At 35.5% G+C, this 21,371-nt stretch overlaps 1 protein-coding gene across 1 annotated transcript; it reads left to right on the top strand.

Annotated features, from left to right (window-relative positions):
* Positions 1 to 12,175: 12,175 nt before the first annotated feature.
* Positions 12,176 to 21,371, top strand: LOC134242347 (sialin-like). The gene is made up of 11 exons (XM_062724415.1): positions 12,176 to 12,243; positions 14,694 to 15,091; positions 15,201 to 15,502; positions 15,672 to 15,905; positions 15,986 to 16,073; positions 16,169 to 16,255; positions 16,537 to 16,688; positions 18,136 to 18,279; positions 18,404 to 18,536; positions 18,719 to 18,960; positions 21,161 to 21,371. Exons 2-11 carry the CDS (start codon positions 14,713 to 14,715, stop codon positions 21,356 to 21,358), a joined length of 1,959 nt encoding a protein of 652 aa, XP_062580399.1. The 5' UTR covers positions 12,176 to 12,243; positions 14,694 to 14,712; the 3' UTR covers positions 21,359 to 21,371.

The following is a 21,371-nucleotide window of genomic DNA, read 5'->3' as shown; positions in this document are numbered from 1 at the left end:
TAAGTTCACTTCTTAGAAACAAAAGTGAAAATGAAATGGATGACGTCATAATGCATAGGTAAGCTCGCTGACTAGATAGTGTACAAAGACGTACACAGTAAGATCAAAAGGTAAGTCCAACATATTTTTGCACACGACCCTAATTTTTTGCACACGGTGCTTACAGATGATGCAACAGGTATAAAAACGCAGGTAAAACGTATTGATGCACAGGGCCCTTACAGTAAAGGTATATAAACCATGTGTGTTATTTGTTATTGTTTTCAGTAAAAAATCCAGGTTGTTATTGTTTTCAGTAAAAAAAAATCCAGTTTGAACCTGGTTAGGTTAGGCTAGACTGTCTAGACTGTGAATGAAAAGTGTGACGTCATAACGTCTTGAAATGTTTTGCACACGGCCCCAAAGTATTTACCTGTATAGTTAGCATAAACAAAACGTAGTACCAACGTACCAATGTAAACACAGTGTAAACACCATATTTAGGGCTATGTACTGACCCACCTAGCCCCCCTAGGGTTAGGGTTAGGGTTAGGGTTAGTAGGGTTAGGGTTAGGGTTGGGGAGTTAGGGTTAGTAAGGTTAGGGTTAGGGTTAGGGTTAGTAGGGTTAGGGTTAGGGGCTAGGGTTAGGGATAGTAGGGTTAGGGTTAGGGTTAGGGTTAGTAGGGTTAGGGTTAGGGTTAGGGTTAGTAGGGTTAGGGTTAGGGGCTAGGGTTAGGGTTAGGGTTAGGGTTAGGGGGTTAGGGTTAGGGTTAGGGTTAGGGGGTTAGGGTTAGGGTTAGGGTTAGGGTTAGGGTTAGTAGGGTTAGGGTTAGGGTTAGGGCTAGGGTTAGGGTTCAGCCAATCAGAATCCAGCCTTTTTGATCACGTGATTTCTCTCAGCCAATCAGAATCCTCGCCTATCTAGGCCCCTTATACTACTGAAAGTCAAGCTAGAATTTACTTTTTACTGAATAACTCAGGTGACCTATTGCTATCCGTTTTCGTTCGTCGTGCGTCGTCCGTCGTGTGTTAACATTTGAATATTTTCAGCTTCTTCTCTAAAACCAATGAACCAATTTCAACAAAATTTGGTATACAGCAACATAGTCTGAAAATAAATAAATGCTTTGAAATCTGCTCTTTAATATTAATCAACCATTTTATGATAAAATTTGCAAAATTTTGAAATATGTGGCTCCAGGGTCAGTGGTTCCTTTGGGGTGAGGTGCATAACTGGTTATAAAATGGAAGTGCATTTTCTCTTTGTTACTTTGATCTACCTCTGGGTATTAAGTAGATAGAGTAAGTATGCTAAGTTTATAATTATGATAAGCAATGGTGCCTCTTTCAAAATTGTGAATTTCATGGCCTGTGGTTTAAAACAGGAACCAATTTTAATTGTTTGAAAGTTATTACACGATTTTTAGGTGACCCATAAGGCCCGTGGGCCTTTTGTTTTAAATAGCATATGAGCGCAGATATGTTCAATTTTCTTTTTTCCCATATTGGTAGATGTCAATAAAATACAGTGACCAGCCGAAGGAGAAAATTGTACCTACATGCGCTCGTATATTTAAGGGGCTTGAAAGAGAGAGGCGGGTCAGAATTCAATAAGAATTGGATGTAAGCATGATACCCCTACCTAGATAAAAGATCTTTCAACTCACGTTTCTATTTTTGTTAAAAATAGTACTCCATAAAGGTACACATATCAATGATAAATTACATTTAAAAAATGAGTAAAAGAGCTTGGTCCACTTTATGCATAGATGGCCCAATTGATTGAAACTTGATTTTCCATTTTTAGGTCACAGGTGACCTATTGCTATCCGTTTTCGTCCGTCGTCGTGCGTCGTGTGTTAATATTTGAACATTTTCAGCTTCTTCTCTGAAACCACTGCACCAATTTCAACCAAATTTGGCACAAAGAATTTATGGGTAAAGGGGAACAAAATTTGTGAATTTCATGGTCCCTGGGGCCTGAGGGGTGGGGCCAAAACCACTAGAATTAGTGCAATCTTTAAACATCTTCTTTACTCCTGGACATCATGCAGTCAAACTGTTTGCATGATTGTAATCAGCATTGAGTCCTCTACCAAAATTGTGAAATTCATGACCCTGGGGTCAGGGGTTCTAGTGCTAAAGGCGGGGCTAATAGAGTATATAGTGAAAATGCATAAATTCTTTGAAAATCTTCTTCTCTGCTCCTGGGCATTAAATAAACTAAATAATTATATAGTTATGTTAAATAAGGCTGCCCCTACCAAAATTTTGAATGTCATGGCCCTGGGGTCAGGGGTTCTGAGGTGCTAGGGTGGGGGCTCTATTGATTATATAGTGAAATTGCATAAATTCTTTGTAAATCTTCTCTGTTCCTGGGTATTAAATAAACTAGTCAAGTACATAGTTATCATGGGCGGATACAGAATTTGTGATTGGGGGGGGGGGGCGGGGATAATTTTTTTTACGCAAGGGGTCTGGGGGCCGCCTTAATGCGCCATGACCCTTTGAACTTTAATCTTTTTTTCTAAACAGGTAGTTTACTACAACTGTCTTTATCGGAATTCGTGGTGCAATGGTTAGCGCGTCTGCCATCTGATCAAAAGGTCCTGAGTTCCATTCCTGCTGGAAGAGAACTATATTTTCGCTTTATTTTATTTTTTTTAAATTTATTTATTTATTTATTTTTTTATTTTTTTAACAATCCAAATTACTTGGAAACATTTTTTCAAAAAAGGTGGAAAGACCTTCTAATTGTTCAGTGAACAATTAGTCTACTAGTTTTTCCGCCATGTGTTTTTCAGTTTCAAGATTTATCGAAAAGATTTTAATTTCATAACGTACTCCCTAAAAGATTTCAGCAGTTGACCCTGCGTATTCAAATTTTAACCCCTTTCAAAGTTATTGCCCCTTACGCAAGAAATGCTTGTTATCGCTACTTCTCCGAAACCGTAAACCGCAGAGGTTTGAAACCTTTACTAATGTTGAGAGAACCTTCGGATCTATTCATTGCGAAAGGATTCGTAGACCCCTTCTATGAGTTATTGCCCCTGAAAGTTTTTGAATTTTACGACTAATGAAAAATTTTCAAAACAAGAAGTCGTAGAGACATGGGACCAACTGCATAAGATTTATTGACCTTTGACCATAAAATTTATGCAAAGGTCAAAGGTCAAGGTCATTCCAAAAATAAGAAATTAAGCTCTTTTATATCTCTTTTGTCGTTCAACATATACTTAATATCTTTGCATCATTAATATGCACTCTTAAAACTATTTCAAATATTTCATTCTTGTCCCCGAAGATTGACCCACTCAAAAGTTATTGCCCCTTGTGCGAAAAACTTTGTTATCGCTACTCCTCCGAAACCGTAGACCGTAGAGACACCAAACCTTCACTAAAATCTTAGTGGTCTTTAGGCATAACTTCACGGTATAAGTGCAAAAGGATTTGATGACCCCCTATATGAGTTATCGCCCTTTAACGTTTTTGTACTAACTATTAAACCTTATAACTTGAAAACTATAAGTGGTAGAAGTATGGGGTCAACTGCATTGTGACCTTTGACCTTGAACATTTTTCAAGGTCAAAGGTAAAGGTAATTTTTTTATTTTCATTTTTTCTATCCTTTAAAATAATTTTGGTTTCTGATTCATTGAATTTAGTTTCAAGGAGTCAGATATAAAACAAAATTGAAATTCAAAGAAGGTGGAAAGACTTCTTCTTGTTCTGTGAACAATAAGTCTCCTAGTTAGGTCTTTCCACCTTTCTGTGGAAAGACCTCTTGAAATGCTTATGTTTATTAGGTCTTTCCACCTTTCTGTGGAAAGACCTCTTGGAGTAGGGTGGGGCCAAAATGGCTGATCAAAGTTTTACATAGGAATATATAGGATGTTTAATTTAAAAATCATCTTCTCAAGAACCGTTGAGACAGGAAAGATGAAACTCATGTGGAATCATCCTCAGGTACTGTAGATTTAAGTTTGTTCAGATCATGACCCATGGGGGTAGGTTTGGGCCAAAGGGGTAGATCAGAGTTTTACATAGGAGTATATAGAGAAATCTTTAAAAATCTTCTCAAGTACTGCAAAGCCGTGATTAGTGATATTTATATGTAAGCTGTAGCATCCTCAGGTAGAGCATATTCGAGTTTTCTTAAATCATGCGCCCGGGGGTAGAGAAGGGCCACAATGGCTGAACAAAGTATTACCTAGGAATCATCCTCAAGTAGTGTAGATTCAAGTTTGTTCAAATCATGACCCCCGGGGGTAGGGTGGGGTCAATATGGCCGATCAAAGTTTTACATAGGAATATATAGGGAACTTCTTAAAAATCTTCTCAAGTACTTTAAAGCCATGATTAGTGATATTTATATTGAAGCATCCTTAGGTTGTGCATATTCTAGTTTGTTAAAATCATAACCTTTAGAGATAGGGTGGGGTCACAATTGGTGATCCTAGTTTTACATTAAAATATACAAAAAAAGTGCGTTAAAAATAAGACCAATCATTATAGGGACAAAATCAACGCACTTTGAAAAATTTTTTCAAAGTGCGTTAAATTTGGGACCAACCCAACGCACTCTGAAAAAATTTTTCAAATTGCGTTAAGAGTCTACATCAATATATTTTACCATGGAGACACTTAACGCACTTTGAAAAAAAATCATATTTTAGTCATGGAAAGATTTTATTTGTTATTTATCTTTAAAAAAAACTAAGCCTAACCCTAACCTCAAAAATTAATTGATTTTACTCCCGTCGAAAAGAGGAGAAGACGGGTATAAGATCCCTAAGTCCAAATCTTTATCTTTCCAATACATAGGAGTCGGTAACAAACGGGGGAGGGGAGCAATAAACCTAATAAGTGTACGCTGCATTTTCAATGCTTATACGATGTATATATCTTTCCAAAATAAATGGGGGGCTTAGCCCCCCATCACCTCCCTGGCCCTTCGCCCAGTCTCGATGTCTATGCTATACTCAAAGCATTTATATAATTATGTATTTACCTAACTGGTATGACTTGAAAACTTTCAATAAAAAATGAGTTAATTAAAACAGATGAAAACTAGAAATTTTTAAGTACAGTAAAACGTATGAGAGAGAAAGAATTTTCATAGTTTTGAACAATCAAATTGGCCCCTTTTTATTATGTTAAATGCTAAGTTGCTTGAAGCTGTCCTCTGTTAGTGCCCCCTATCCACCTTTACATCTACTTATCAAAGATAGAATTAAAAAAAAGAAGAAATGAATTAATGAACTTAAACAATCTTCTCTTTTTTTCATGACCCTTTAATTTGCCCTTTTATTTTATCAAAACCTTAAATATTTAAAACGTCAATATCTCAGGTCCTACAGTGACTTTATCATAAAAAGTTATCAAACCAGGATCTGTTATTTATCATACCGATTATTTGAAGGAATATTGATCAATCTTAACATTTTTTTCAAAGTGCGTTAATATGGTCGATATTAACGCACTTTGAAAAAAAATTATTTTTTTCAAAGTGCGTTAGTTTGGTCCCAAATTTTAACGCACTTTGAAAAATTTTTTCAAAGTGTGTAATTTTTCAAAGTGCGTTGTAACAGTGTATGAAAACATCGTCTCTGAAAAGTGATTCATAGACAGCCAGGATTATGAGTAAGATTATGATGTCAGATTAGTTGAAAATATCAAGGAATATTATGTACAGCATTGGTATAGATTATATCAGTAGATTTGTAAAGAAAGTTTCAGCTATATGTTGCATTTCATGTGGGACCTCTTCATTAATTAGTTCAATTCTTGAGTTTAAGATATAAAATATGAAGCTTAAAAGATGTTTGATTTTAAGAGCCACATTAAGCCTTAAGTATCAGTCACATTATCCAGCGATGGGGTATAGAAGAGAAACCGTAGCATTTGATAAAAATGACGTGGTTGCCAGCTGGACACCTATAGTAATCGGAACAGTGACCGAGGCCATTTGGCGAATCGATTAGGGTCATCGGTAGAAAATAAGTTGTAGTTAAAAATCAGCGACGTCTCCTTCGATGCCCCACATCGCTCCTCATCGGCAACCAATCATTAACACATCTTTCAAAGATTGGCCGATGTGGACCGATGTTTGGGCATCGCTGATACCACAGATAAGGCCTTAGTCACATTTCCCGGCCGGTGGACGTAGACCGGTGGCAATCGGTGTTAATCCGTGGTGTGAGCGATGCCCCAACATCGGTCCACATCGGCCTTGTAGTCCTTAAGGTTTCAGTCACATTATGCAGCGATGGGGTACACGATGGACAACCAATGCGTTTTTTAAATAAAAATGGCGTGGTTGCGACCGGACTTAACAGAGGCCCAGCGATGCATTGCTAATCATAAAACGATGTTCCAGGGTAATCGACCGATGTACATTACATCGCTCATACATCGGTGAACATCGTTCGTAGGTCGGTCGACTTTGGGCCAATGTTTGGTCAACACCCCCCCCCTCCCCCCCCCCGGAGGCCTCAGATTCAACGGATATTTTGGCGATGCTAGGGCATACATCGGCCAATCCTTGAAAGATGTGTTAAGATTGGGTTGCCGATGAGGAGCAATGTGGGGCATCGGTGTAGTCGTCGGCTCGCTGATTTTTTAATTACAACTTATTTTCTACCGATGACCCCAATCGATTCTCCAAATGGTCTCAATCACCGTCCGATTACTATAGGTGTCCGGCCGGCAACCACGCCATTTTTATATAAAAAAAACCGCATCGATTTCTCTTCGTAAAACCCATCGCTGGATAATGTGACTGATACTTTACCACCGATTACCACCGGTCTTCGGCCACCGGCCGGGAAATGTGACTAAGGCATGATCGGCTGATGTCTTTTGCACACCACTCAACCCCCGATGACCTCAGATTCAACGGACACTTGAGGATGTTCGGCCAGTCCCTGAAAGGTGTGTTAATGATGGGTTGCCGATGAGGAGCGATGTGGGGCATTGGTAGAGACATCACTGATTTTTTAAAACTACAACTTATTTTCTACCGATGACCCCCACCGACTCGCCAAATGGCCTCAGTCACCGTCCGATTAATATAGGTGTCTGGTCGGCAACCACGTCTTTTTATCAAAAAACGCATCGGTTTCTCATTGTATACCCCATCGCTGGATAATGTGACTGACACTTTGGCGTGTCCATCTATATAGCGTTTTTTTTTTTTTTTAAGATGAAAACAATCTGCAGACAGTGAGGCCCTGAAATTCATGAATTAATTGTGCACGTCTAGAAATGATTAGTCCCTTGTTCTATTTATTCAATATGAATGAGATGAGATAAATAAATATTGCACGTATTTGAGGCGAACATTTTTTTGTTTTATTTAGGGATTAGATTAAACTAATGTACATATATATATACGATAGTATGTTACATGTTATTCTGTTTACAAAACTTATAAATAACAAATTTAAAGGCTTGTATACATGTTCCCCACCTTAAATTTTTTTATCTACATGATATTAACGTTGAATTTTTAAAATATGTATTGTTATAAACAGTGAGAGATGTCTTTAAACCTGATTTCCATCTTATTTCCTTCAACATAATTATTTGTATAATACATGATTTATACCCGATTATAATAAAGTTACATGTATAAATGTATCTTATTTTTTAAGTTGTTAAATAAATGTGCTGAAAGCACACAGTTCACACATTGTTGATTTTATTGTTTATTTGTTCAGTCAATCATTCGTAAAATTGTAATTCTTCTTTTTTGATATTGTCAAAATGAATTTAATATATACATGTACATATACCCCATTTGCTGAAAAAGGTCAATAATATTTAGAGGTCACTGTTTTTTAAGGCTGTACATATCGAATCATGGGCCTGGCATATGGAAAGTGTAGCCCCCCCCCCCCCCTACACACACACACCACACCCTACCACACACATTCACACAAATACTTTTTCAGCTAGGTTATTGAAAGATGGGGAGAGAAATCATCCAAGTGTGGGTAAAATATGGCTATTCCTTCTATGTTTATTGATAGTTCAATGGCGAAACCAGGCCCCCGGGATCTGCGTGAAATTTTCTAAAAAGCTGACGAGTGACCTACCTTAAACAGTATGTCTGAAGATATAAACTATTTTAGGGAAAAATGTTTAAGGTAGGTCACTCGTCAGCTTTTTGGAAAAGTTCATGCAGATCCTCTTGCTTCAAAACTATTTATTAAAATTCAAGTTTTATTACATATTTAAATTCAACAATGTAAATGTTTTATCATTCAACGAAAAAAAAAACTGCTCAAAAAACTTCAAAGAAGCAAGATTTATGAGGGACTATTTCTTGTGGTGGAAGGATATATAGCAGATAATTCTACAAATCTGCACATTTATTAAATTTAATATCTTGGAACTTTAGCCTCACATACTTTAACTGGGAGAATATTTTTGTTATGATATTGCTAGGAATATTTCATTTAGGTCTTAATTTATATTTTTAGAACAAGTTTTACACCTTCCTTCAACAAACTTTGCCAAAAAATGAAGATATGTCAAATAAGTCTAGATAAAATTTATACTATTTTTCGCCTGAAAATCACATATTTTGACCAATATTTCAAAATTAAACATCACTGACACCAACTTTTTCTTTCATTATTTTAAAGTACACAATACTTGTGACTGATCAGCACTAAAGTCGTAAAAAGCTTGATTTAAGAAAAGATTTTATTGTCTATTTTGTTTTTAATACCCCAAATATGTTATTTTTTTAGTGCAAAAAGGTCACACAATAATTAACGCGCATTAATTTGCAAGATTTGTTCAATGATAAATATTATTCAAACTATTTTACGTAAAATGAAATTATATTTATTGCCATGGTTACATGTAATAAAATATGATAAAGGTTAAAGTAATTTACCAAAGAATTAAAGTTTAAGTGCAAAAAAGTCAACTTAATTGTACCGTAGATCAGTAAGATGCACACCGACCCCCTATTTTCTCTGCGATTTTGAGTCACTCTGTATGAGTACTTATCCAAAATATACCTCTCAAAAAATCCTTGATATAGCAAATTTCTCGAGTGACATGCCTTATGCCCTGTTCACACGACAAGTTTAATTCGCAGTAAATTAATGCGAAGTAAACTAATGCGAATTAAACTAATTCGAATTAAATTGCGTTCACACGACAGCTAATGCGAAGTAAACTAATGCAAATTAAAATTTCAATTCGACAGTCAGGCGTGAGGAAGGCTATTATGACGTCATTTGCAAATCACGTCACTTCATGTAGAAGCAGATGCATTTGACATAATGCCACAGTGTCTGGAGACATATTTTAGTGATTAACACATTTTTTCTTAGTTTTTCACTCAATATAGCACAAGTACTTAAAGCTGACCACCGACATGACAGATTTGACTTAATTTTGCCATTACGCATGCCCCAGAATTTAATTCGAATTAGCTTCGCTTAGCGTTCACACGGAGCTAATGCGAAGTAATTTAATGCGCAGTAAACTAATGCGAAGTAAACTAATTCGCATTAAATTTTCCGTGTGAACGCTAAGCGAAGCTAATTCGCAATAAACTTACGTTTAATTCGAATTAAATTCTCCGTGTGAACAGGGCATTAAGGTAGGTCGCGGGTTTGCTTTTGTCATCAATTTTGGTACACAATTTCGACGATTCGAGCGGCTGTTTTGTGCACATTTGATTATGACGTCAGTTACGTCACAAAGGCAACGTTGCGTTGTTTCCCGCTTAATTCTCTGCAAATGACTTCAAGTCTGTACGAATCAAGTAGATTAAAAGTGCATGCATGCTATTGTACGTAAACCCTGTACATGTTTTATAATTAAATTTCAGTCTGAACTCTCAAGTGATTACTAGTATATGTAACAATGTGTAATGCCCTAAGAAAAATTAAATACAATACCAAATGAAAGGAATAATTTATATTGTAAGTATTACTAAACTGCTAAAAGTCAATCGGAATAAGTCGGCCTGAAAGTGATGGTATGCAGAGAGTAAGTTATCATAAATAAAATTGTTAAGCGGAAAATTTGAGGGGTTGTATTTGCGCACGTTATTTGCAACTGGGGGAACATGCGTATTGCATTATGACTGCTAATCAAAGCTAGGGCGAAAATATGCGTATAATTTTCAGGATGGAATCAATCCTCAACACTAAAAACGCATTAAATTCAATACATTTGTACATGCATTTTCCTTTTTTTTCTTATCATCATCATCATCATTATATATTATTAAGAATTGTTTGGTTACGTATTATGTATCTAAATCTCATCTAGTCGCCTTGTTTTACTGGCTGATAAATTGTGAAATGCTTTCAAAATCCAAATTTATACAAACACCTGTAAGACCTATATGACACGGTAAACAATTTACAAGTATCTTTTTCTATTATTAAAAGTTTTCAACAAAAGCTCTAGTCTAAATGTAAAATCTCAATTCAAGTTTACATTTTGTGCATGGAAATTTGATTAAGAGAATTCGTAATCAACAAATGTTTAAAAGTTAGGCCTATGTACTAGCTTGTGTCTAATATATAAAGAAAGAAAAGTGCAAATACCCCCCCCCGTGCTAATTTCCCTAGTATTTGGAAGTTTTTTCCTTACCGTTATTTCTTTAATAAAGTGATCAAATTTTTGTGTTATGCCTGTAATCATTTCCACCATGAATTTCCTAAAAATACAGGAACTCATATTTTATCACTCGCGGTGTTGTCGATGCATGTTAATTCTCATGCACGAGGAATGCTTATACATGTACCCTTCATTCCGACTCTGTGATTAGAATATGAATTTCACAATATACTAGTGAAAATAAGTTGCTGGTCATCCTAATATATTTTTGCATTAAACTTAAATGATGAATAAAATTAAATTTTTAGTTTATGACATGCATATCCCAAATGTCAAAATATTTATATTCGTACCGTAAACGTTACAACGTTCAACAAATGACGTTGTAGACATAAAAAACGCCATAAACGCAACATTTCAGCAATATAAAAGGGAACTTTGAAAAATTTTTAGCGAAAAATCTAGCGAGAAGACATATTGATTTTTTGATATCAATAGTTTTGATTTTACCTCATCTTGACATTTTGAAATTCCTGACTAATTCGTCTACGTCTTTAAAAAGTTATCCATGCTTTTTAAAAGAAACTATTTTCACAAAATTGGCTTAAAAACGTCATTTTTCCATATATTTCAATAGTAAAGCGTAAAAAATGTACTAATGACAATACCGCGTTTATAGTCATATAGCATTAAAATACGTAGGCAAATTTTATAAAAATTGCAGATAATATGCAGTAAATTCTCGGGAACATTATATCAAATTTTCAGGATATGTTTTCTCGTAAGAATTTTTATGCAGTAAACCCGCGACCTACCTTAAGCTGTGCTAATAATTGCACTAAAAAGTTGAGGAAGTCTAACCGACATTGAGAATTAAAATGTTTTTCAATATTGCTAAACAAAAGTGTTGTTATCAGCAAATTAAAAGTAATGTAGAAAATAATTCCATAACAATAATTAATAAATATTTTATAGGCGATTGTGAAATATATTAATTTAAGTCTGTTTCATGATCATGAGGCCTCGACTATATACTTTCTGCTTCCAATGATGAAACAAAACAAAGGAGGTTAAGGAAGGGCGTGGAAATCACTCCAGTCTAAAAGAAGCTTAGAGAGGCTTTTTTAACATGAGATACACACTATTCTGTACTTTTCGTAAAGAGTACACTGGGAGTATGGGTCAGAGAGGGAGAGTTCATATGGTATCTTAAAGCTGGACAGGGAGGATACCACTGACAAACATGAGTGCGATTAAGATCCGCCCTTGAATTCTTTGTATTATGAATATTGTGCTGCTATTGAGCACATACTGCACAACAAAGAATTGTTAAAATAATTCTGTTTTTTTCCCCTTAAAAACACAATTCTGTTTTTTTTTCCTTAAAAACACTGAACAGTAAAAAAACGAGTTGTAAGTTTAAAATATTTGTGAAATTCGAATTGAACTGTTATTAATTACTTCAAAGTGCACGTAGGCCATTGACCCGGAGTCGGAATCGGCGTCTGGAACGACTGTGTTGAGAGTTTGGTTCTGTCATGTTGGACTTTATCAAACAGTAATATTTGTTTCAGTCCCTCACAGACATCATTCAACATGTTCAAATCATCTCCAGTTCCAGGAAGCGTGTAAACACACCCAGTTTGGCGTGGCTCTCTTCGAACAAGGTAACGTTCATGTAAAGTTAGGTGAGGCCATGTTTTATGTATTTTTGTATTTATAATGTTTACACTAATAATGGAAAGCACCTAAATTAAAAAAAAAAAATACTTACACCTAAATAACTGTGTATTTGTTTCATTTTATCTGCGGAATTCAGGAGCAAAATACCATTATTAATAAAATCGTTCTAGAACATACTAGAACAGCAAATCAATTAGTTAGATCGATAGTTATAAATAGCACAGGAACACTGTATTTAAAGAAAGATTTTTTTTCTGCATGTCTTTGCCTTTTAAAAAAATATATTATTTGATACTTTTAATAAATAAATAAATATACATATATATATTTGCAGTATTTTCAGTTTTCAGCTTATTCGAATTGATCTCATAATTTTAAACTTTTTATATAATTGTTCTCTTTTGAACTCGTTATTTACAAAGTGAAAAAAATATTTCTAAATGCGTGTAAAACATCGCCTGAGAATAGTTTAAGTTTAAAAGAATGAAACAACATTTTAAACTGACCTTTTATACTTATGCATTTTACATATGTCCATCCAAGAAATTGAAAGCTTGGCACTCCCAGGTAGCGCGGGAATTTTATCGATATCTGAAATTTATGTGGACACATCCTGGGGTAGTGCAAATTCTAAATTGTTCAAATCATGGTCCCCGGGGGTAGGTTGGGGTCACAATAAGAAATCAAGTTTTAAATTAAAAAATCTTTGAAAAGCTTCTTCTCAATAACCACTGGGCCACAACAGCTGAAACTTATATGGAAGCATCCTGGGGTAGTGTATATTAATATAGGTTCGAATCTTGCCCCCCCCCCAATTGGAAGGTAGGATGGGTCCACAACTAGATAACGAGGGGGAGAGGTTCTGATGAAAAACAGCATAGCCAAAGTAGATCATATGAGCGTTGTGACCCTTGGGCTTCTTGTTTGAACTTAAAAATTATCAATTTCATTAAATGACGTTTTATTTTTTTTTTTTTTTTGATCAGTTATGACGAATATTTCCTTGTATATCAATTACATCAAGCGTTGATTGAATAATCACAATACTCTTTTTTTTTCAAATAATCTAACGATAGTTTATTCTCTGTTTCATTAGAAATTGCCCGTAACTTAGATCCGCCAAACGTAACCGCCATCGTACTCTCGGTTTTGTTATTTCATAGCTGTTTAGGGGAAATAATTCGTACTAGAAAGCATCTTACTGTCTGTGAACTAGCTTACTCGATATTATCTAATCACAACACTAATATGAATATCATGTTTTAAATAAACGGTAACTGTTAACTGTAAGTGAAAAAAGAACAGATATCAGTCTTACATGTACCTGTCTCGAGCTCGATCAGTTCTTCTCATAGAATGAAATATATAGATACAACGAACAGTATTCAAGCTCAAAGTCCATTACACAATACAATTTAGGGGCAGAGCGGACCTCCAAAACATCAGAGGTTGGATCAGTTGCCATGGAGGAGTGAACATCCCCTGCCGATCGGTCACACCCACCGAATTCAGTTTTTGGCTTAAATTTTTTACTTAATTATTAACTCGCTGATCGACTAAAATAAAATTTTAGATACATGTATTAATGGCTTGGATCAAAAAATAAGTATACTGGTATACATGTATTTGTTCGGACCACAGAACCAACCCGTTTGCCTGATCCGCCATGCCAAAGACAACAGTTAGATTGAAGGTTTGACAAAATACATTTAGGTCCCAAAAGCGTATAAATATTTTCGAATAACCTTCAAATTAACTTAAAAGTGTAATGTAAAAAACTCTATAGCAACCAAACATACTATAGTACGTCTCCAATGGCGACAGTTCTACAGCAAAATCGTTAGAAGTTTAACACTTTCATTATTATAATATTCCATAAAGTCTAGCAGTTATATTTTGCTACACCTTAAAAAAGTCCTACTAGTATATGAATCTATACAAATATAAATTTAACATTTCCAGTGTTTTGACTGAGTGGATAAAAAAATCTTTTGGTCAGGACTTCAGAAGGCGTAAACAAACAAGAAAGATGGCAAGATCGCATAATAAGACAATCATACTGGTAGTCAATACCTTTTGTTAGCAACCATCAAAGAACAGTATATTAACCTAGAGCTTTGAGGCTAGTGAGTTTTTTTTAACTCTTAGGGTAGCTAAATCAACAGTAAACTTGTATTTTCACATTTAGGATTAGGTTATTTATTTATTTCTTTATTGTTTATCGTGTGACAGAATGTTACGTCATGTTGTAAATGTTAATAAACAAAATCTCACGCTGTAAATTTTGTATTTTCTGCCACCCGATAAAATCAAAATTTACAACAAGACAGTCATGAAAAGTTAATATGTTTTATCACAGTTTAACCCATGGTATCTTACTTTTGAGTGCATTTAAAATTATCAGAATACAAAACATTTATTATGCATTTTACAGGCTTACTCATCTAACGAAAATGGGGACCTCTGAAAAATCCGATTCCACAGTCCATAATGATGGTACACTTATCACGGACGCCACCACAGACCTAAACGACTGTGACAATTCTGTTGACTTAAAACCGAACCCCACCTCAGAGCAGGAGAACTTGATGATGAAAAACAGTAATTTTGAATCTAGTGCTGGCTTTCCAAATGTCAGATCCTCACGGAACAGAGATTCTGATGAAAGACACTTTATACGCAGCAGGAAGAGTAAGAAACCAGGAAGTGAGACTATACTCAGGACTTTTCGACGCATGCGTAGTGTCAGTATGTGTTACCCCCATCATAATACAACAGCCTCTGATTTCATGGAGCAGCTACAGTCACATCCTTACAAGGACGCACATAAAGGCATGTTTCACTTCAGCTGCTTTCTTGCTTGAATAAAAAATTTTCTTAGAGTAGAGATATCCCTTTTTGTTTAAATGAAAATTGATTCATGATAATTCTGTCCTTTCAGTTCCTTGGTGGACATCATGGCGAGTGCGCTTCTCTGGTCTATGTTTCGTCGGTTTCTTTTTCTTGTATGCCCAGAGAGTCAACCTCAGCATTGCTATCGTCTGTATGGTTAAGACGGAACTCGCAGCAGCCAACATGAAGTATCAGTCAAATTTTACCAATATGTCAACCCATTGGACTCTTCTCAATAATTCAACAATAAATAATGAGCAGGGTTATTTTAATCAGTCTAGCCACGCTACAGGAACTCCACACAGTGTGCCAAAACTTTGTCCCGACCCAGTACTTCTCTCTAAACACATGGTACGGATTTTAAGAACATTTTATGAAGTTACAGTAGGTATAGATATATACTAGTATGCAATAGTCATCTGTATAGCTGTGCGCTCATCAAAATCACTTAAAGCTTTTGAAATTTACAAAGCTACATGTAAATAGATCTTATAACGCGCATTTAATTTTATTTTTTTAGGAAGGTGAGTTTACTTGGGACAAAGCTCTTCAGGGAGCCATTCTTGGAGCTTTCTTTTGGGGATACACAGCTATGCAGATTCCCTCCGGTGTTCTTTCGGAACGCTTCGGGCCTCGTCTGACGATCTTCGTAGGGATGTCATTGGTGTCAGTCCTTACCATTTTAACACCAGTGCTTGCCAGAGGAAGCCCAAACTTGCTTATAATAACTCGTGTCTTTATAGGAATAGGAGAAGTAGGTATAATGGTATGATATTTTTGGAGACCTAAACAATTGAATAATATTGTGCACAAGCTGAATTTTCTTTTTGATAGGCCACGATGTACCCTGGAGCTCAGGCATTTTGGGCCAAATGGTCGCCGCCCCACGAAAGAAGTAGGCTTGTTGGATTTGCATTTGGGGGTAAGCTAAGACAATAAAAAAGCAGCATCCATATTTCAGTTTTAAATGTTCATCATCTTCAGGTCATAATTATGAAAATTATCGCTAATTTTCAGGTACTCAGCTTGGAAATGCTTTAGCGTTTCCCGTATCTAGTCTTTTCTGTGAATATGTTGGCTGGCCATGGATATTCTATTTCTTAGGTAAGGTTATATGACTTTCCTCCAAGTTCATGGCACAGGAAATAATACTTCTGCATATAAACGTAATAAAAGTTTTGTTTTGATATGCAATACTTATAGTCTATATACAAAAGAATTTTGTAACATTTTTCCTGTACAAAAATATGATTTTCTGTTGAAAACAGTCAGTCATAATTCATCTTTTGCCTGTGTTCATTTTGAGGATTACTTTTACATAATCAAATTATGGAAGTGCATTCCAATTATAGGAAAACATTTTCATAAGCTTAATTTATTCTTAGGATCCTGCTCCTTGCTCTGGACACTGTTTTGGGGGTTCTTCGTGAGGGACAGTCCAGAAGAAATGCCAAATATCACAGAAATCGAGAAAAAATATATCGAACACTCGCTCGGAAAAGAAAATTTGCCGAAGAACCCTGATCTACGAAAGAAGGTACAATCTGTTTTATCCAAACCAATAGACCTTTCATCATTTCCACCCTTAAGAGTCAAAACTTTTGATTATGCATTTTTGTAAATGACTTGAATTTGATCGAGTTTGAAACATTTGTTTAAAAAAACGTTTCTCTCTGGATGATGAAACCACGCCCTTCAGCTTGATTTGAAACGTAGCAACGATAAAAATGTCTTAAACATTGTTTACCCCGTCCCGAATCTTTACATAACTTACGTCAACAGGGATGTATAAACTAACGTCCTTGGTATGTGGCAGTAGTAGTGTAATTCACGAAATTTGACCTACAGTGGAGAGCTCAATTAATGTAATTGATACGAGTTATTTTGTTTTCTTAAGCTCTGCGGCTCCGTCAGGAGACCTTCCGTTGATTATTCTTCTTTCTTTTCTCGTGATGCGGAGGGAAACGAAGCGAAATCAGCCGTGGATCTTTGACGGAGGCTTTGCAGTGCATCTTTTCGCATGCGCGGAGGGGGGTCGGGGGTCACGAACCCCCCTCCCCCTGGACTTCGCAAGTTATTAAATTTATATACTTAAGCAAGAAAAAAAGTGACCTTGGACTCCATTGGAAAACGCAGACCCCCTCCCCCTGGTAAACACGAATTTGTATTAAAGAGGTATGAAAAGTTAAAGGTTTGAATCATTAGAAGTCATCGATTATCCCATGGGGTGGACCCCCCCCCCCGAAAAAATTTCTGGATCCGCGCCAGTGTTTGTTTATTTTATAAGAAATATATGCAGACTTTGAATTTCGTGCTCTAAAGACATCAGAAATAGCACCACATATCGCTGACGTTTGTGTCGTGCTTGATTAAATGTGGAATTTATCTACCGTTAATAAGACGATGCTTCATATAACCACAATGTGTTCCTGTCAGTCTTATAAGCAGAAATGATAAAACAAAACCGTTTGTAGGATTTAAAAAATCATTTGCACCGTTTCTAAATATCGTTTGTAAATTTAACATAGGAACCATTTTTTACTGCTCAATACATTGGTCAGTAATTTTTGTTTGTTAATGAGTGAACGCACCTAAGTTGATATGCAGTCTGACTTGAAAATTTGAAAATATTTACTCTAGTTCTATCCGTGTGTTTAACCACAAAAACTTTAACCTTACCTATATATATCTTTTGCTTGGAGCTAGGTGTTTCATTTTCATGGCTAGGCTTTATTAACCACTTGTGGTACTCCTTTTGACAAGACCCTTCTTTCGGTATCCATTGACCATGACCTCCGAGTCTGACCGACTTCTAAATTTTACTAAACTTAAAACTTTCTTGTATATCATATATAATTTTTCCTTGTTCAAGGCTAGAAGCTTCATTGTTCGTGTGTGTTATTTCTTGTGGCCCAAACGTTTGGGTCTTCTGTTGTTAAAAACATTGCTGTCTTCAGTACATGGTTCCAACTTTATTTTTGCAGGGTAAACCCTGGAAATCCATTCTGACGTCACTTCCTGTTTGGGCTATTCTTGTGACAAATGCAGCTGGAAACTATGGTGCTTACATGCTGTTGACTCAGATTCCCACGTATCTGAAGGAAGTTCTCAAGTTTAACATCAAGTCTGTAAGAATCTAACATCATGGTTTAAATTTTAAAGAATATACTTTGGTAGCAATAGTGCATTGTTTTAATGGAATATTTTAGTTGTAATTTTTTTTAATATGACATTATCTTTCCTCTTTTGCAGAATGGGATTTATTCTATGATACCGTATCTAGCATTCTGGATGACGATCATTGTGGCCGGAATATTTGCAGACACACTTATTTCAAGGCAAATTTTAAGTATCAAATGGACTAGAAAGTTGTGTTGTGCAATAGGTATTAAACCTTTATTGTCTCATCAAGATATTTTTAGAGTGCACTACTTTCAGTCAGGAATTTGTATTTGAATAAAATGTATAAAGAAGATGTAAATTATACATAAATATGACGTACGTATTAATTGACTCAATTACAATGTAATAGTTCTCCACTGAGATAGCTCTACATGTATTTTGTAGGTCATTTTGTACCCGCGGCTTTTTTGATTGCCCTTGGATATATGAAATGTTTCCAACAGGAAGCGGCTGTTTTCCTTCTTACCCTGTCTCTTGCCTTCTGTGGCTTCCAGTTTCCGTCTGTTTTTGTGAACCATGGTGATATTGCTCCCAACTATGCTGGGACTATATTTGGTTTTACCAATACTGGAGCGAGTATTCCAGGGATAATTGCGCCCTATGTGGTCGCCTCCGTAACTGTTAACGTAAGTTTTTTATTGGCCTGTTGTCATTTATTTTGAACGTTTTCTTTCCTTTCGATTTAGCTTCATGAGCATGGCAAAAGAATGGTAATTAATAATGTCGTTATATGCAAAATTTGAATCATACCTGATCAAGAATCGTCTAATAAAGTACGGATAGATTTTGATGGTTCATTAAAACAGAAATTCCGCAAATAGTTGTTTCTCTAATAATTGGATATTTTTAAGGTCTATATAAATGTAGAAATTTATACAATTTGCTCTGCAGAATTGGTGGAGGGCCATAAGAATTTTTGCACAAGTAAACTGTCTGTCTTTTCATGAAATATGGAAATATGGAAAACCGTATTCAAGCTCACAAATCCAGTCAAACAATAAAAATCAGGATTAGAGCAAACATGGACATTTAAGATATCAGAGGTGGGATCAGTAGCGACCACAGAACTTGCGAAATACGTGTACTGACTTTAAACGAGACTGTTGATATTATTGTTTCATCAACTTCTTCGTCAATAATTTCGTTCACAGAGCATGTTCCTGCGTATAAAATCAACTGAGAGAGATACGGTAATAAACACCTACAGGGTATATTGCTATATAAGTAAGGAAGTCGTTTATTGAAACGTTCGTTTATTATAAGGCTTTGTTGTTAGGCTATCATTAACGTTTTTTTAGTAATATAACCAAATATGAAACAGATGTGTCAGACTCTGTCGTATCATTTATTTAAAGCTAACTGGGATATAGTGTCGACATATGAATGGACATAGCTATTGTTTATTGATAATACGTCATTGAAATATCTTAATGTCAAGTTGAGGACCACATTAAGTGTTTTCTTCTTCCCCTGTATAAGATTTTGAATAAATTCCGCTTCCTGTAATTGTGTATCAAAACATCACAAAAGAATGGAGGCGTACAAAGCGAGGGGAATCCCCCGCTCTGAAAAAGACATTTCTCAATTCAAAAAGTAGTATTTTTTCAAAATTTTATGGTTTATATCATCTTTTACATATCAAATTCTATATTTCATTGTTTTAATAATTTATGAATAATTTATTTTTACTCATGTTTTAAGACATTTGAAAAAAAAAGAGAGAAAAAGCTTCATGTATGATTCGAACTCTCTCCATAGCGTAGGTTTGGTCCAAGAGCAACCGCTTTAACCACTACGCCACGAAGTATATGCACTATTGAGGTCTTTCAGTGTGATTTAAATGGACGGGTTCGTTGAAGCGAAAATTTTTTCAGAAAAGTTCGATTTTCATATAGAATGGGTTCAGATTCCATTTTTTTGACAAATGAAATGGATTTCACTTTTACATTTCCATCATTTAAGCGTTCACGAAGAATGGAGACTTGACCCATTCATGTTCAAAATTCTTTTTTTATAGCTCTATTAAACCCATTTTCCACTAAGTATGCTTAAGTATACACTTAAGTATGCACTAAGTATACTTTAAAATAAAGATTATCAAATGATGAGTCGTTCAGTAAAATAAAATAATAAAATATTTTGAAGATGACATTACTGAGAACATGATTTTAGAAAAATATAACTTTTTTGTGAATTTTGAAAATTGAGAAACATTTTGTCTCAGAGCGGGGGATTGTACACGCCTTATACGCCCTCTTCCTTTGTCTTGATAGGAAAAATGGTACATTTATATTAAATATACTTTTCTTTGTATCTATATATCGATAAAATTTTGAGATAGACCTTTTATTGTTTATTCAGCGTGACGCAGTGGTTAGAGCACTTGCTCTATAGTGGCGATGTAAGGAGATGGTCCTTACGCTGCGAGTTCGATTTCGCTGTGCAACATGGAGACAGGTCAATTGTGTGATTCTGACCCAGATTGAAAACTGATCCAGTTTTTTTTTTCATCGTTGAATATTAAGCTTTGAATTCAAACCACAGCGTGATGAAAATTGAGCCGAATCATTGAATTTTGATCATAAAACCGGATCAAATTCTGTTACACCGGTCCTTTGGGTGAGACCGTATAAACCGAGCATGTAAAAGATCCCTCAGTGCTCAAAGGTCATAAGTAGCGAGTAAAGGTCTCATCCGGCAAGTGGTGCCGTATCAAGATGATTGAACAGTTCTCTAAAGGGACAATAGTCAACGAATTTATTAACCAACCACACAAACACATAAATATTGTTTTAACAGAGTGTAAAAGAGTTTATCTTGTTTCAGAAAACACAAGAGGAATGGCTGATAGCGTTTTACATTGCTGCTGTAATTTACTGTTTGGGAGCCATTTTCTTTCTGATTTTTTCCGATGGAGAAATTCAAGAGTGGGCTAAAGATAAAGAAGAAATGGAGAACTTGGAGAATATTAGCGAACCCAGAAAAGAAGCAGCACAAGAAAAATATGACGCTCTTGGTCATTAATAAGGGAACACCC

The sequence above is a fragment of the Saccostrea cucullata genome, unplaced genomic scaffold (genome assembly GCF_032062105.1).
Source record: "Saccostrea cucullata isolate Sc308-1 unplaced genomic scaffold, CSIRO_AGI_Scuc_v1 ctg5519, whole genome shotgun sequence".
Taxonomy (NCBI): domain Eukaryota; kingdom Metazoa; phylum Mollusca; class Bivalvia; order Ostreida; family Ostreidae; genus Saccostrea; species Saccostrea cuccullata.
The sequence above is the reverse complement of the archived record's forward strand: the minus strand, read 5'-3'. Positions and strand labels throughout refer to the sequence as shown.

What these genes read in the sequence shown, in the direction of transcription:
- LOC134242347 (XM_062724415.1), top strand. Translation starts at nt 14,713, where the DNA reads ATGGGGACCTCTGAAAAATCCGATTCCACAGTCCATAATGATGGTACA. An exon ending in ATGGATATTCTATTTCTTAG is followed by an intron (nt 16,256 to 16,536) that starts GTAAGGTTATAT and finishes ATTTATTCTTAG; the next exon opens with GATCCTGCTCCTTGCTCTGG. An exon ending in TCAAGTTTAACATCAAGTCT is followed by an intron (nt 18,280 to 18,403) that starts GTAAGAATCTAA and finishes CCTCTTTTGCAG; the next exon opens with AATGGGATTTATTCTATGAT.